The 16,573-nt window shown below is 47.6% G+C and overlaps 1 protein-coding gene across 2 annotated transcripts in view; it reads left to right on the forward strand.

Moving 5' to 3' along the window:
* The window catches only part of lnx1 (ligand of numb-protein X 1), a 37,055-nt gene extending 21,298 nt beyond the window's left edge, over positions 1–15,757 (forward strand). The window contains exons 3-11 of one of the 2 annotated variants that reach the window (XM_031868392.1): positions 3,765–4,018; positions 5,868–6,023; positions 7,697–7,905; positions 7,991–8,401; positions 9,826–9,960; positions 11,993–12,170; positions 13,042–13,288; positions 13,858–14,016; positions 14,764–15,757. In XM_031868392.1, coding sequence (XP_031724252.1) covers positions 3,765–4,018; positions 5,868–6,023; positions 7,697–7,905; positions 7,991–8,401; positions 9,826–9,960; positions 11,993–12,170; positions 13,042–13,288; positions 13,858–14,016; positions 14,764–14,899 — 1,885 coding nt within the window. In that variant the 3' untranslated portion in view covers positions 14,900–15,757. The remainder of the gene's footprint in view (positions 1–3,764; positions 4,019–5,867; positions 6,024–7,696; positions 7,906–7,990; positions 8,402–9,825; positions 9,961–11,992; positions 12,171–13,041; positions 13,289–13,857; positions 14,017–14,763) is intronic. The other variant, XM_031868393.1, reaches the window with a different exon arrangement.
* Positions 15,758–16,573: the final 816 nt, after the last annotated feature.

Genomic DNA, 16,573 nt, shown 5'->3' on the forward strand with positions numbered 1-16,573 from the left:
AGACTAACATGAAGTCACGTGACCGTGGTGGAGTTCCTTTACAGACTAACGTGAAGTCACGTGACCGTGGTGGAGCTCCTTTACAGACTAACGTGAAGTCACATGACCGCGGTGGAGTTCATTTATAGACGAACGTGAACTCAAAGCCTGCTGCTGCTTTCAGGCTGCAAAGTCAGTCAGGCTGTTGGTCACACGCAGGTCAGCCGGCTGAACGCCCACAGACCACAGACCCCAGTCTGACGACGTTAAGAACGATGCTTTAGATCTCAAACTGTCTGCGTGATCCCGTGTGAAAATGAGCACTGAGACACAGATCGTGATTTTTCGCGTGCCGCTGCCTGACCCTGCAGCCGTGACCTCGGCAGAGATCATGTGGAGTGGTGGGCCAACACGATCGTCCGTGGCAGTCAGGCAGCGGTGGAGAGTATTTGGGTTAGAACAGATAATCCACTCACCCCTAAAGAGGATTAGAGAATCTCACAGGCTTTGATGAGTTGTGAGCCGGTGTTTATTTCACATCACAAGAAACAGGGCTGTTTGCGTCACGGCCAGGGAGCCTCGGCACGACCCGGCGGGTCACCGGCAGCATCATCATGGGTGTAACTGCTGCTGCTACAGGGGGAGAGCGGAGGAGGTGGAGGAAGATAAAGGGGGAGGGTGGGGGGATGCTTCGGTGTCTTCGCTCCTTATCTCGCCACAGATCCCGGCGTTTAGAGAGATGATGTGATAGCAGAGGCTGTGTGGACCCGAGACATGGATACCGCAGCGCTAATGAGGATCCTCTGAGCTCGCTGATCAATCCCCCCCCCCCCTCCCTTCAGAAAAATGATGCTGTGTGAGAAAAGGGTTAGCGCTCAAAAGTTCTGTGATTATACACAAAAGGATGTTTGTTTACAAGAGAAGAAGAAAGAGATGAGGAGGGAGAGTGTCTCTGCAGGCGCTGCTTGTCTCCGATGTTCAGGTTTAATTGGCTCGCTCACCTTGGCTGTTAGAGTCCAGGACCACCCTGGTGAGGGAGACAAGGGGGGGTCTCTGTCACGCTCGCCTGCCTTTAACCTCAGACAGCACGGACTGCGGCCTTAACGTTAAAACTCGAGACATTAAAACTCTTAAGCAGCTGAGATATGGCTACGCTTTGGAGGCAACTCTTATCCTCTGGAGGAAGCAGATTTTAATTAACAGGAGACAAAGCCCTCAGTAAACCAGAGGCACACTGAACAATAGATGGCCTCTATGTTTCTGGGAGCTTCAACACAACTTGTATTTTTTTTTGTTCTCTGTGACGGCTCTAAATATATTTTTCTTTGGTTTCCATCCTCTGTGTCTCTACGATCACACTTTTAGAGACGAACCCCTTTAGATCTTCCTTTCTCAAAATGCAGTGTGCATTCATTAATACTTGGACAGATATTTAGCTGTGATTTGGGTGGTCTGTAAGATTTAGGGAACTGAATGAACCTGTATTCAGCGGTATTTGCCCATCCACTGACTGACTTGTGGTTTTCCATTTTCCACTGACACAGCAGAAACAGGGGGACGTTGTCCAAGTCTTCAGTTCAAGACTTTCAGAGGTGTGTGTGTGTGTGTGTGTGTGTGTGTGTGTGTGTGTGTGTGTGTTCAGTGGAGCGTCTAAGACTTCGGTAGGGAGTGAAGTCTATATATAGATGATAACAGCAGCTGGGATGAATTAGAGGGAATGAGGACATTGTTACACAGGAATGGTCGCAGCTGTGAAACAATTAGGAATCTAGCAATTTGTATTATTATTACTAAGTACAAGTACTTATATTTTAGTACTTGTCGATACAGAGTACCGATATGACTACTTAATAATACCACTACAGGTCTAAGATTGATACCTTTTGTTTTCATCAGCTGATTGAATATACGTTTTAACATTCAACGTTGTGTGTTCCTGATTCAAACGGAACATAATTCTTTGACATGATAATGAATTGCTTAAGCGTGCTATCAGTGAAACAGTTCAAAGAAATATAAAAATAAAAAAACGAGGAGCGGCTCGTCCCAACGAAGTGCCCGGTCATCTCTACTGCCGTTGGAACGTGAGGGAGGTGCACGTTGCAGGTGTATATGAGTCCACATGCACGTGTGTCTGTGCGTACGTGTGCCCAGGAGACTTGATTTGTAGCACTTGAATGCGAGCAGCTGCACACAGCTTTAATTCTTCTAATTGATGGTGAGTGACACGAGCAAAGCTTCTGCCTCCTCCCGACTGCAGCGCTGCTCTCTCCTGCCGCTGCTGATTGAAATATTGCTCTGTTCCACCACTTCACTCAGTTAAGTGCTATGTTGCTGGATAGCAATCACTTTGCTCCCTGAATGAAGAAGAATAGCTCAGGACGGCGCTGCCCACACACAGGTACAGTGTTATGTCACGGAGCTCCTTCAGCTCCGCGCGACGCCGTCTTCTAACCGAGATCCTGACCCGAGGATACAAAGTGAGACGTAGAACCCACTTCAGGAACAAACGATTTTCCCTGTGAGGTGTGGACAGAGTGCACGACCCGCTGTGACAGCTCCGTTATTGAGACAAAATGCTGCTTCTAGTGATGCGGTGCCCCCAAAGGGGGACCGGTGGCCTCAAGCGGCATCACCAGCATGTAATCCTGTTTCTTCAGTGATTCCAACATTTCATTTCTTTGGCCTCGATGTAAGGTCCTGTGGAACCGAACCCGTCTAGCAGCACCGGAGAACGGACGGCGCTCCTCTTTTGTTTTTCCCGAGCTTCTGTGGAAGCGGTGCCTGGGTTTGATCCAGCTCATTAAAACCCAGTTAATGTTTGTGCTGATGGCTCCGCAGAGACAGCCGGAGAGACGGGTCGGTGTTATTCCTGCCTCTGCTGAAGCGTCAGCTCAAAGCCTTTATGGCTCACAGATGGAGGGAAATTCTCGCAACAATACAATACAATAGGGATATACTTAATTCACACGCAAACATTCCCAATTTAATATTGTCAGTGTGAAAAGCAAAAGCCTGTTATGGCGTGCAGCATAATGAGTGTGTGTGTGTGTGTGTGTGTGTGTGTGTGTGTGTGTGTGTGTGTGTGTGTGTGTATGTGTGAGAGGCTGTGTTGTGGTTGTGCTGACAGGGAGAAGACATCTGGAACCAAGGAATGTTGTTTTTGAGAAAAACAACATTCAGGCGATCTCTGTTTTATATTCAAATGTTGTGTCAGCCCCCCCCCCCCCCCCCCACTGTCTACCGGGTGTTTTCTTGCATTTGTATTCAATCATCTGTCAGTGATGCTCACACTCTCAGCCGCAGAGAACAATCCATCCTTCATGTGATAGCAGTTACTGCCAAAAGAAAGCAACAGAAATAGCAACAGAAATTCAGTTTTTTTCCCTCTATTAGAGTAAATATGACATTCTCTCAGAGGTGCCGCATGAATTCTAATTTTGAGTGCCAGGAAATATATATTCAGCCCCCACATTCCGATGTTATTGTGCAGGCTGTGTGGTGTCTTGGAGGTGCTGTGTTGAGTGTGAAGGTCAGATAAGCGCTTCTTTGTGCGAGCTTTGAGGAGACGCTGAGATCTGCTCACATTCAGAATGTGACCTTTTCTTTAGACGTTAACGCGACTTATTGACTTTCACTCTACTCGTATCAGTGCATGTTCCACATGAAGCCCATTACAGAGCGTGAGCTTCCTGTGTCAGATCATCAATGTCATCATTTCATCATCGTGTCCGGTATTGGTTGCATCTGAGTTTGAGACTGACCTGTTCACCCCCTCTCTGCAGGTGCAAAGGGGCCTCTCACTATGGGCTCTCGGCGGACAGGAAGCGGCGCTCGCAGGAGGGCGAGTGCACCGACAGCACGTCCGAGCTCACCATCGCCACGCTGCCCAGCGACGGTCCCGCCTCCGCCGCCGTGGCGCTCCTGTCGGACGAGCCTGGCCTGGTCAACCCCGCCTTCGACCCCAGCATGGAGGACAACAGCCAGTCGGGCAGCACGACCAGCCTGGCGGCCCGCAGCAGCAACAAGAAGAGTGAGTGTGAGTGGGCGAGCGGGCGTCCGTGTGCGGCCATGCTGACCCATTAGTTATCCAGAGAGAGAGACACAGAGAGAGAGAGAGACACAGAGAGAGAGAGACACAGAGAGAGACACACAGAGAGAGAGAGGGAGTGTGTGTTTGATGTGTGACAGATTGAAAATCATTAGAGAGCTTTCTAGACCCAGTTACAGTCTCCCAGTCCAAACCAGATGCCGGTCATCACGCTCAAACATACAACCACACCTGCAGACTTATCATGTTGAAACACAGGCGCTTGCTCAACCTCAAATACAGTGTTTGTTCTTTCTAATGGTCTCTGATAGAAATCCTATCAGCCAATTAGCTGCACTGCCTTGTTTTCTTTTTTTTCCCCTCCACCAATCCATAAAATCTCTCTTTGGGGAAAACAGCAGGGAAGCACAGGGGGAAACAAAGTCACTGAGAGGGCAGGTACATTACGCAGTCAAGGAGAAATGGAAGCAGAGTTGAGTTAAATTTAGCCTGATGCGAGTGTGACGTGATCAGCCCTCTCCCTCCATTTCTCCCACCTGTGAAACCAGGAAGCAGTCACGAGTTGTTCCTCTCTGCGTACATGCAGTGGGGACACCAAATGACGCTGCACCAGCACTTTAGGCCCCGGGGCCGGGCCGAGCTCCCCGCAACCACCGTGAGCGCCGCTGCTGCTGAACAAGCTGACAGCTCCAGAAGCGGCCGGCGCTTTTAAAGAATAATGTGGCTGTCAGGAGCTCTCGCATCTCCCAGAGCCCGCAGAGGGAGGGAGGGGCGCTGCAGAGGCGCCGCTGCCCTCTGCGCTTCGGTGCAGCCGGGCTGCTGCCTCTCTCCACTGCAGCCTCCTGTAGCCCGTCTGTCCTGTTTCTAAGAAAAGCAAAGTACCAGACAACGGCCTCACTGGGAGGGTCTCCTTCTGGATGTGGTCACTAGAGTCCAACGTGTGTTACATCGCTGCTGTAGTTACCCAACCGTGTAACTATTATTTATTAAAGAGCCACTGGTTGAAAACAGCTCCTCCATCCACACAAAAAGGTTTTAAGTTCTGTTGACATAGTGTTTCTCACCAAAACGCACTGTCGGCATCTTTATATTCTAACAAATAGCAAGGACAATATTTCAAATCCTGCGTTGTTTGCATTCGTGTTTGGGAGATAATTGGGGGAGAAATAGTTGTGAGTTTCAGCTCATTGTTTAGATGTCCGGCCCAAAACGTAGACATCTTGGTTCACTCTCAGCGCTCTCATAGTCTTCGGCAGCAGCAGGCAACTGTTTGCTAACAAGTTTGCTATTTTGATTTGAAAGATGAGTGTGTATGTGATTGTTGGGTTTGTTTAATGTGTCTTTTCTGCCTCTGTGGGTGCATTGCTGTTGCTTTACGGACACAAACTGTCAGTCAGCAGAGTAGTGTTCAGCTGGTCGCGGGAATGTGTAACGCATCGCACATGTTCGTCCCTACAAACGTACTTTAACAGGGAGCCACTGATGAAAGCGTTGCTCTGTGGCTGGAGGTCAAAGCCTCTGAACTTTCAATGCAAATTCAATGGTCGATCAAATACTTTATGTCACTGTCGTCAAGATAAGGGGGAGAATTATGGCTGAAAACTTAACTACAGGTGCAAGATGCACTATTTTTGCATCCGGTGAGACTTGAAACTCATGGCTGTATTGTTTAATCAGGACCTCCTGGACCACACAGGCTCTTCATCCTCTCACCAACAGTCACTAAAGGGGGAGGCAGTGGATTGGCCCTGAGGAGGCAGATTCAGACATGTCCGGGCATGTTGAGTGTGCTGTAATCTATAAAGTGCCTCTCCTTTCTCCCCTGTGTTCTCTGCAGTCAGAAACTTTGACCGGTCCTCGGTGAGGAGCCGCTCCTTCAGGAGGTTGAACCGGGCCTTCAGCGTCCTGCGGAGGACAAAGAGTGGCAACGCGGTGAGCAACGAGACGTCGGAGGAGAGAGACAACGCCAGGAATTCCAACGTGCCACGGGAAGGTAATGATCATCTCCTCTCGTCCTCGTTTCTGCATTTACCCCAAAGAGAGCCGGCTGTGTGTTTGCGATGTTCGCTCAGCTGTAGGAGGACTCGGTGTAACAGTAGCATATGTTTCTTTAATAATTCAGCTGCAGATTGCATAAGTCCGCTGGTGGATTAATGGAGACGGATCAGGAGGGAGAGTGGTAGCCTGAGGCTCTTTAGACAGGGATGGGATACCTTCTCCTTCACGACCTCCTCCTCCTCTTCCTTCTCCCTCCAACACATCCAGGGTGAACAGGTTTGCACCAACTTGATGGAGTAGTCCACAAGATGTCACCTAGTAGAGAAAACGTGCTCTAGAGATGTTTGATGTAATATCCACATCCTGGACCCTCTTGATGGTAAAAGTGGAGGAAATATATAGAGCGAGATGTTGAAGTAGAGCTGCAGGAATGTGGTGTTGCGTAAGGATGACGAACGATCAGGGACTAGATTATTCTCTGAGGGCATCACTGAGGAGGCTGAGAGAATAGATTAAATATTCATTGGCTGCCGCTGGAGAGACAAAGATAGATGAGTAGAGAGGATGGAAGGTTGAAGTAGAGATAGATCCATTCACAACAAAAATGGAGGGAAGAGCGGATACAGAAAAAAAAGATAAGGAAACAAATAAAAGCATAGCAATGTCCCCATGCCAAAATAAAACAGTGGGACGGGATGAAGAAAGAGGAGAGGAGGAAGCCTTACATAATAGCTGCAGGTCTCTGTGTTAATGTGGTCTCCACCCCGAAAGCAATCCGCTGCGATAAAGACAAAATATTGACTTTGGATCAGAGAAAGTGCAGCGTGAGTAGAATGAAACTGACTGAGGCTAACGGAGCCGGAGACACCGAGGGAGAGAATAAAGAGAGAGAGAGAGAGAGAGAGAGAGAGGCAGACAGACATTCTTCAGAGCCAAGGAAAAATAAATTAGGTCTTCTCTGTCGTTTATTGGCAAATGCTGTCGGCCAGAATAGTCCCAAAAGATCCCCACCCTCCTCCACATGGTCCAGTTTAGGATGTGTCATTCTGCTGTTAAGTGGACTTCACCACCGGGCGTGAGGGAAGGGGGAGTTTACAAACTTATATCACATAAAAACTGGCACAAAAGTACAAATCTTTCAGAAATATGAAGTTTTACGATGAGGTTTATTTGTATTATTTGGGTGAGTAACATGCATTCTTTATGGCAGAATCCTGTATATTGGTTGATCGATTCTGCATATTATAATTCTTGAAGTTGTACTTTGTGCAGAGAAAATCACGAGGAGAAATGCTAAACATTTCCCCTGAGCAGTGGTTGGAATATGTGCTCGTTATAACTGTACTTGCATCCCTCCGCCCAAAGTAATAACCTTGTGGAAATTTGAAATTGAGGGTTTTCCCATGCGGACCTGCTACAGATGTATGTGACTAATGATACAAACATTGAGCCGGATAACCAGCCAAGTACATTTTCCCTCTTGGCTTGTACAAGTTTGTTTTCGTAACCTGAGGGAGTAGAGACAGCTGGTTCCACTGCAGAACCTCTCCGCTCTCTCTCTCTCCTACTTCCTCCCCCTGTTACATTTGGCTCTTCGTCAAACCTGGTGTTTCATGTCGTCGTACAGTAACATTCAGAACTAAACCGTTCTCTTTCCTCTTCCCTCAGTGCTGCCTCTTCCTCAGCTGCATCACCTGATCCCTGACGGGGAGCTCACCAGTATTAAGATCACGCGGGCGGATCCCTCGGACCCGCTGGCCATCAGCATCGTTGGGGGCAACGAGACCCCGCTGGTTCGCGTCCTCATCCAGGATATCTACAGAGAAGGTGTGATTGCTCGGGACGGACGCCTGCTGCCCGGGGACATGATCCTAAAGGTATCGCAGTGAGAATGTGCTTCACGTCTCGGTAAGAATCGATCATAGTTTTAGCTTTTAAGCCTCTTCTCCGTTGCCCTCTCAGGTAAACGGCATTGACATCAGCAACGTGCCCCACTGCTACGCCCTGGCCACCCTCAAACAGCCCTGCCAGCTCCTCCGGCTAACCGTGCTCAGAGAACAGCGCCACCGCTACCGCTCGCATTCGCATGGCCACGGGCACGAGGTCGCCGGGGGCCACCCGTCTCACGGTCCGCCCCACCACCCGTTGAGGGACGACGGCATCCACGTGGTCCTGAATAAGTCCATCCCGGACGAGCAGCTGGGCATCAAGCTGGTGAGGCGGCCGGAGGAGCACGGCGTCTACATCTTCCACCTGCTGGAGGGCGGCCTGGCGGCGCGCGACGGGCAGCTGTGCGTCGGCGACCGCGTGCTGGCCATCAACGGGCACGATCTGCGCTACGGCGCGCCGGAACATGCCGCTCTGCTGATCCAGGTCAGTACGGCCGGTCCTTCTTCTAAACCAATCGATAGAAAGTTCACAGTTGTGTCAGACTCGTCCACATGTTGTTGCAGCCCATAACGTGTGGTGTTCTTACCCAGAGTCCCCGAGGTATTACAGATAATTGTGCTGATTCAGGGCTAATTGTGCTGTTGCGTCTGCACTCGCTGCAGTTAATGGTACTTAATTGTGGTGGTTCCCTAATGGACTGGGCCATGCGGCCACCTCTGGTTCCTGGTCAGTGCCAGTCAATGGCAGTGTTTTGTGGTTAATCGTTGGTTAATTGCTGTGTGTTAGCGGCGGACTGTGCGGGGTCTCTGTGCCTCGCAGTTCCTGTCTGACTGGCCTCTTGTGGGTCTCTGCGGAGCCTCTCAGAGCGGGCCCTTTCTGTCGGAGATTAACAACTGGCAGGGAAAAAGTTCAATCAGTCCAGTTAAGGCAATAATGGGCTGGACTGGCTGATTCAGGAGGCAGCTCTGTGCTACAGAGACCAGGGGGGAGAGGGCCAGCCCGTCTGTCTGTCTGCCTGTCTGCCTGTTTGTCTGCCTGTCGGACCACAATGAGTGAATGAGTGTGGATGGACTGCAGGTTCAGTAGTAGGAGTTTGGAAAAATAAGACTGAGCCTGTATTTCTCCTTAAAGTGTTGATTCACCAAAGTAATATTAAAAAACATATTTTAAATGTAATATTTCAATTCAGTGAGCATCTTGGAATGAAAGTTATTATTAGCCATTATTTTACGACCAGTTTTGAAGGAATAGTTTTGGGGAATATGTTTGATTTGTTAGATGAGTCGATTGATGCCGCTCTCATAATTATCTGTTGAATATAGGGCTGCAGCTGGTTAGCTTAGCTTAGCTTAGCATATAGACTGGAAACAGGGCTAAAAAACTAGCCAGGCTCCATCTGAAGGAAACAAAATCCAGATCCTCTGATGAACATGTTATATCTTGTTTGTTTAATCCGCTCAGAACCCAAAATGTCAAAACAACAATTCACCGTTTGAAAGGTTAAAATGTGCCAAACTTTTTCTTACTGGTCTGGGATGCGACCAGTAACCTTTTAGAGTCTCCGCTGACATCTTGCTCGTTGTTTCTTTTACACTTTGTCGGGATTAAACTAACGAGATGTAACATGGACGTATGAAGAGAACTGGATACAGGCAGAGTGAGTGACGGGGTTTCATAGGAACGAACACGGTCCCGCCTCCAGCGCTGCATCCAGTTCTCTTTATACATCGATGTATTTAACATGTCAAATAGAGGCTAGCTGTTGACCCGTTTCCAGCCTTTGTGCTAAGCTAAGCTAACCGGCTGTTGGTCAGACATGAGAGTGGTATCGGTCTTCTCAGTCTTTTCTTGCCACAGTATTGTTTGCAGCTCATCTCTGAACTCTGCTGTGTCTCACTGTTCTCCAGGCATCTGAGGAGGGCGTCCACTTCATCGTGTCTCGTCAGATCTGCCTGCCCACGCCAGACATCTTACAAGAAGCTCCGTGGGGGATGGACGGTCCTCCGCCTTATTCCCCCGTGGATATCGAGCAAACACTACTGGTGAGCACCACATAGAGACGAGTACACCGACGCACAGAGAGGAGCTGTGCTCCTCCGTCTCCACTCTCTGATAAAAACCCTTTCAGGTGCAAATGATCCATGCAGGTATTATTCTCCCATCAAAGCTGAGCGTGTCAATCAAGCAGCACCGCGAGCAGAGAATCCTTGCATCTATATCGGCCATCTTTTCTTTTTTCTTCTTCTTCAGCACACAGAAACACAGCATCTTCCACCATCTTTCACGGACACACTGGTGGGATCTGTTGTTCTAATAGGGATTTTTAGAGTCACTTTTTCAAGCTGAAAATGCATGATTTTAAATTTGGTTTAAAAGCAAGCAGAAAATTAGGCTTCTGTAGTTCACTATCCTTATAAATGCATCACATCGCCCTTCAAACATCACACAATTTTGGGTTAAATACCCTGTAAAACAGTTCCAGTTCAGTTGAGCTGCTTAACTGAAGATAAAGGGATGCAAGCGTGTCTCTTTCTGGAGGTAACAAATCCTACCAGCACCTCTAAAGCTCACTAAATAACACGATGATATGAAGTCTGTACAGCGTCCAGCATTCCGACTGTCAGCAAGAAAGAAATTAACCATATTTCCCAAAATGCATTCCTTTTAGAGCCGTTATTTAGTTGGCTACGACTGACTTCTTTTTTTTATGGTAAGGATGCCATTTCAGAAAAGAGAAATGTCTTGACCACCATTGGAAACCTCCTTTTTTCTTTTCTCTTTGCTTCTCATGAGCGAGTGCACATTTCCACACACTGCTCACCACTCAGTCGTGTATTGCGTAGGTCGGCAGCGAGCGTTCACACGGCTCCGGTCGTCCACGTGACCACGAGTGATCTCCTCCTGTGAGCGCAGCACAAATGTGTGAATGCAGCACGATAGCGACGCAGCACGCTGCGATATCCCATCAACCCCAATGTGTCCGTGTGTTATCATTACTGCTCCGCTCTCTCTCTCTTGGCGTCCGACACTCAAACACATAGAAATGGCTTCATCACACACACACACACACACACACACACACACACACACACACAGTCATGAATAAATCAGTCGCTCCGTATCGAAAAAGACTAAATGAAGAGGCGCTTGAGCTGCCTGATGCCCCGTCCTAATAACACCATATATTATACATGACCAGTTATGCTAATGAGGTCATTCATCAATTAGCAGCTGTGTCTATGTCATAGGACTCTTGCCCCCGTTGCGTATCATGGGTGGTACTCAAACGAAGTCTTTCTTCCATTAACGGGCTATCGCAAGTCCCAGAGAAAACAGCCCTTTATTAATATGCAAATGAGCGGCTCCACAATCTAATTAGGTGATGTCGTCTACATTAAGGTGCCCTTGGTGTAAAAATATGTTCATATCAAGTTTGGTCAAACTGATGTTGTATATCGGCCGATGCCCAAGCACCGATGCGACACCAGTGTGTTAAAAAAACAAAACGTACGTTAATAATTCCCTCTAATATCTAGTATATATTTCTATGAAAACATCTCCTTCAAACAAATAGATTCATTCAAGTTTCTCACCAAACTAAATGTAACAAGATTACATTTGAAGACATCAGGATAACGTTGTAACTTACCTGTACCCAATACTCATTTTTACTAAATGGAGCTTGAACGCATCGTAATAATAATAATCATACTTATCTAACCGGGCCGGACTGTGCTGCTAACGCTAACTAGCTGTGTAACATTAACAGAGGGAGAAATGGAGCGTTTCCCCACAGGTGTGCAGTTCTAGTTTGCACATGCTCAGTAGCACCCAGGCAGGGTGTGTGTGGATCAGGTCGCGAATGACATCAGTTGTTGTTTCTGTGCAGCGTAACTGAGCTGATTGAAGATATAACGTGATCTGATTGGTGCGTAGACTCTGTGATACCAGATTCAGTATTTTGGGATGTGTGGGAGACGTTTCTGAAATTGATATCGACAAAAACAGCCCTGTTGCTTTTAGATCTCCATTATTAATTGACCCTCCATTGGACCTTCTCTCTCTCTGTTGAAGGACTCCTGTCAGAAGCCTGCATGCTATGAGAAGAACGTTACTCTGACTAAGGAGCCGTACGACTCCCTGGGGATGACGGTGGCGGGCGGCATGTCCAGCCGAGGGTGGGACCTCCCCATTTACGTCACGAACGTGGACTCTGACGGAGTGGTGGGACAGGAGGGCTCCATCCGCAAAGGTACAAGCAATGTGATACGATTGTCCTCTGTTTTACAGATAATTACTCACTTATTGGAGGGAGAATTTTTTTTTTTTTTTAAATGAGGTTGTTGTCTACTGTTGAGCTCACATTACGACTGGCAGACTTGGCTTTGGCGATGAATACTTTGTGTATTACAGACGGGCTGATTGATGAATTATGTTTCATTATGAAGTGTATTCATCCGGCAGAAAGACGCGGCGATGCTGCCGCGGTTCGACGCTCTACAAATTGGCTCCGACGCACTTCAACCAAAAGCAACAAACAAACAAACAAACATTAGCACAGCAGAGCTCGGGACTTCTTGTGTTCCGTTTGTGGAGCGCTTCATTATTTTGTTAGATGAAATCAGTCGGCTCTGAAAATAGAGCGAAATGCAAAAAAGCGGCACAGGCGTAACGGGATGTACCAGCAGCAGTGTTGAGATCCTGTAATGCAGCTGATTGCAGCTTATTAAGAGAGAATAACAGGAGCAGGAAGACTTTGTTCTGGATGGTCCGAGGTGCACGTTACAGTATTTATACGGGACGTCGCAGCAGCAGCTGTCTCCGTTTGTGTGCTCGTGAAACATGTTTGTGTTTTGAAATCGGACCACTCATTTGCACGTCCGCCCGGGGCTTTGCGTCGCTCACTAGCGGGCTGCACCGTCTGTTTTCCCCTTCGCACCACTTTCATCGCCGCGAGGCTTTCTAAAGCACAGGTGGCGCTCTGTTTCCACCCCCTTTGTGTTGATGCTGGAGCGGGAAGGTTGTTGAATATTAAACAGGCAGATGATGAGTCCAGAGCGCCCCTGAGGTCTTTTGAAAAGCATTAATCAGGCTGTCCTCTTCCTCCCCCCCCCTCTTCACAGGCGACATCCTGCTAAATGTGAACGGGGTGGACTTGACCGGGGTGACGCGAGGCGAGGCCGTGGCCAACCTCAAGAACACCTCCTCTCCCGTCGTGCTCAAGGTCTTGGAGATGCGTCCGCCGGAGGAGAGCCTCCAGGAGTGCGCTCTGCCGCCCTGCCTGACCCCGTCACCCACGGACAGCACCAAGAGCCCGCTGCCCAACGACGACTACTCGCCACTGTGGGTGTTGTGGCTGCAGCTGCCCAGGTATAATTGACACACACACACACACACACACACACACACACACTGGTCCTTTTGACCTCCGCCAGCTGGTCGCCAACCGACATTCTGACAGAGCCAGCTGGGGAGCGAATACTCATTATACTTTCTAACTTTTCCGCTTTAAATATTCAGATGCTATTTCATCAGCAGAACTTCTGAGAATGAAAAAGCTTCCCTCGGATTGTAACGTACAAATTTATCTTAATAGGATGTTTAGACGGCGGCGCGCTAAGGAACTACTGCTCCTTAAAGTAAATAATAAAAATGTGTTTCTCCTCAAACAGCAAATTGATTAGGAATCAGAACAAAGCTCTGAGTCACCATGGGGATGTCTAGACCAGTGGTGCAGCTTTAAATATGCTAGAATGCTATATATACTGTATATATACATGTACAGTCCAACTATTCTCATTGTTTCTTATCTGCTGGGAGGAAAAGTCACACCTTTATTCAAAGAGGCCTTTGTTGTCTGTACAGACGTAAGGGTTATACAATTTAAAGACGCAGTGTAGAGATTAGTGGTTTTAATCTCTCTCTCTTGGCTCATGCAGACACCTCTACTGCTGCAAAGACATCGTCCTGCGGCGGAGCACTTCGGGCAGCCTGGGCTTCAGCATCGTTGGGGGTCATGAGGAGGTCAACTGCAATCAATCCTTTTTCATCCGCTCCATCGTGGAGGGGACGCCGGCCTACAATGACGGCAGGATAAGGTATGCGGCAGGAAAACTGCCCGTGAGCAAAACGGCTTTAGAGCAGCTTCGACACCTGTACGAGCAAAAAAAGACTATTTTCAATTTATATCCGTAAAGTCATTTCTTGGTTTCCGTTAATTAGGTTTGTGTTAATTGTGATCATTTACATGATCCGACTATCAGTTAATCGGTTAACTTCCTGTCAGCTGCTGCATTAACAAAACGCTGCAGAAAATACAAAGGGGCCCAATTCAAAATGTATATGTTCTTTGAAAAGGTCTATAGAGACAACGAATATCAGCTGATCGATCGATCGTGGCGCCGGTAACGGAGCAAAGATCAAAATGCGGAAATTAACTCCAGCAAACAAGTCAGAGGCAAGAAATGTGCAACAAAATGATAGAATTGGATGAATATAGCTTTTTGATAATGTCAACGGAGCGTCGGAGAAAAGGAAAAACGCTGCTTGTACTTCATTTTTTTCTTAAAAGGTACTGTGTGTAGCATTTAGAGGTCAATCGGCAGAAATTGAACTGAGTGTTGTTAAGTTTTTGTCTCCATATGGAGCGGGTCGTCTCTCCGGAGTCCACAATGTTTCTACAGTAGAAGTTTCAGTTAGTTGCGTTCTGCAAACTCACCACTAGGTGCTGCCAGATCCTACACGATGTACCTTTAAAAGACAAATCACCCAGTTAGTTAGGCTAACAAAAGCTAAACCTAGAGGTTAACAATGCTCTTTTCAATTGGCCGTGTCGCTCTGTGTAGGTGTGGGGACATCTTGCTCGAGGTGAACGGGAAGAGCACATGGGGGATGACCCACACGGCGCTGGTGCGCCTTCTAAAGGAGCTCCGGGGCCGGATCACCCTGACCATCGTCTCCTGGCCGGGCAGCCTGCTGTAGCGCCGCCTCGGTGGCACTGACCAAGGAATGTGTGGAGGCGGAGCTTTGAGACCGGCCGACCACCCCCGAGTGTAGAATAGTGCTATCTGGACGGACGGACGGACACGGCTGAGACGTTTGCCGGGAGTTTCGGAGAGGGACAAACATGAGACTGGATTGTTACCAGAGGTTAACTTGCCCCTCCGAGAACACTGAGCGTGTGGGGGGGGGAGGGGGACCAGGATGTTGTTGTTATCTGTTTGGAGGTCATTCTCTGGCACAGCATCCAGCGAGTGGAGCCGGTGGATCGAGGAGGAGACACAACACGTTGCCAATTCCAGTAGTTATATATTAGGGTATGCGTTAAGTTGGACTCACATTTCTTTACTGTAAATGTTGGGTGTCTAAAAAAAAACCTAAAAAAATCCACAAAAAAAAGGTACTGATCCAAGCACTTGTAATACGTTTCTTTTGGTTTGTTTGTGGTTTGGCCTCTGAACGTAGGCTCCATCCTGTTTGTACTGACAGTGGTTGTCATCTTCATCACGACATGTTGCCAAGTAGTCGTCTGTGTTGAGCTTTCTCTCTGTTTTCAGAAGCAATGGCTAAATTATCCAACCACTGGCAATAAGATATATATAAAAAAATAAAAGATCAATGTGTTCATAACATGTTAAAAAAATATTGAATTAGGTGACATTGTGGAGGCCTTACTCATTTTCTTACTTTTAAGAAGAAAAAATAACTGACTTGGTTTCTGTGTGTCGGCGGACGGTCTGAGGCCCGTCTGCTGCGGTTCTGTCTGTCACGCTTCGGCCTGTGTAGTATATCTGACGGTACATTTGGTTAAATGATCAATAAAGTCATTTGAAAAAGAGAGTTGTGGGAGGAAACTCTTACTTTAATACACTGAAACTGATGCAACATAAACATTTTCTCCTTAGCTTCTCCAATAAAACTCACACTTTCTGATGAAACACACTGCAAGATGCCACAGGGCAGGTCTCATTAAATAGATTGAGAGACTGACAGTCAGTCGTATTTTAACTTCCTCTCTTGGTCAACAGAGAACATCTTGTTGGTCTTCTTGTCCTTCCTATTTCTTTTTGTGTTTACTCTGACTGTCTCTGTCCTCAGCACTGTCCCTCCTCTTCCTGCTGCTGCTGTTGAGGACATAGAAGACAATCACGTGATAATTCTGTCGTCTTTCATTCTGTCTTTCATGAAGACTGAGTGAGCATGGATGGATTACTGATCGGGACAAGTGGGCACTAAGTGTCGGGGGCTTGCAAAATGTAACTGAAAGAGACGCGTACCGACCAGGAAGAGACACAAAATGACCACAAAGAGACATAAAACAACTACAACGAGATACAAAATGATTACAAAGAGCTGAAACTGATAAGAAGAGACACAAAAAGACAACAGAGAGACACAAAACAACTACAAAGAGACAAAACAACTACAAAGAGACACAAAATTACTACAAAGAGACACACAACTACAATCAAATAGGGAAAAACAACCACAAAGAGACACAAAATGGCGGCTGTGGGTAGAGCGGATCAACTACGAGGTTTGCTGTTCGATCCTTAGCTTCTACTGTTGGTGTCGAAGTGTCTGCTTAGGATGGTCAATGAGGTCATATTTCATGTATGTCCCTGTATGTGTATTAGGAGTGTTCTAAAGTTAAGT

Source organism: Anarrhichthys ocellatus, unplaced genomic scaffold (assembly GCF_004355925.1).
Source record: "Anarrhichthys ocellatus isolate YVR2014 unplaced genomic scaffold, GSC_Weel_1.0 scaffold42, whole genome shotgun sequence".
Lineage (NCBI taxonomy): Eukaryota > Metazoa > Chordata > Actinopteri > Perciformes > Anarhichadidae > Anarrhichthys > Anarrhichthys ocellatus.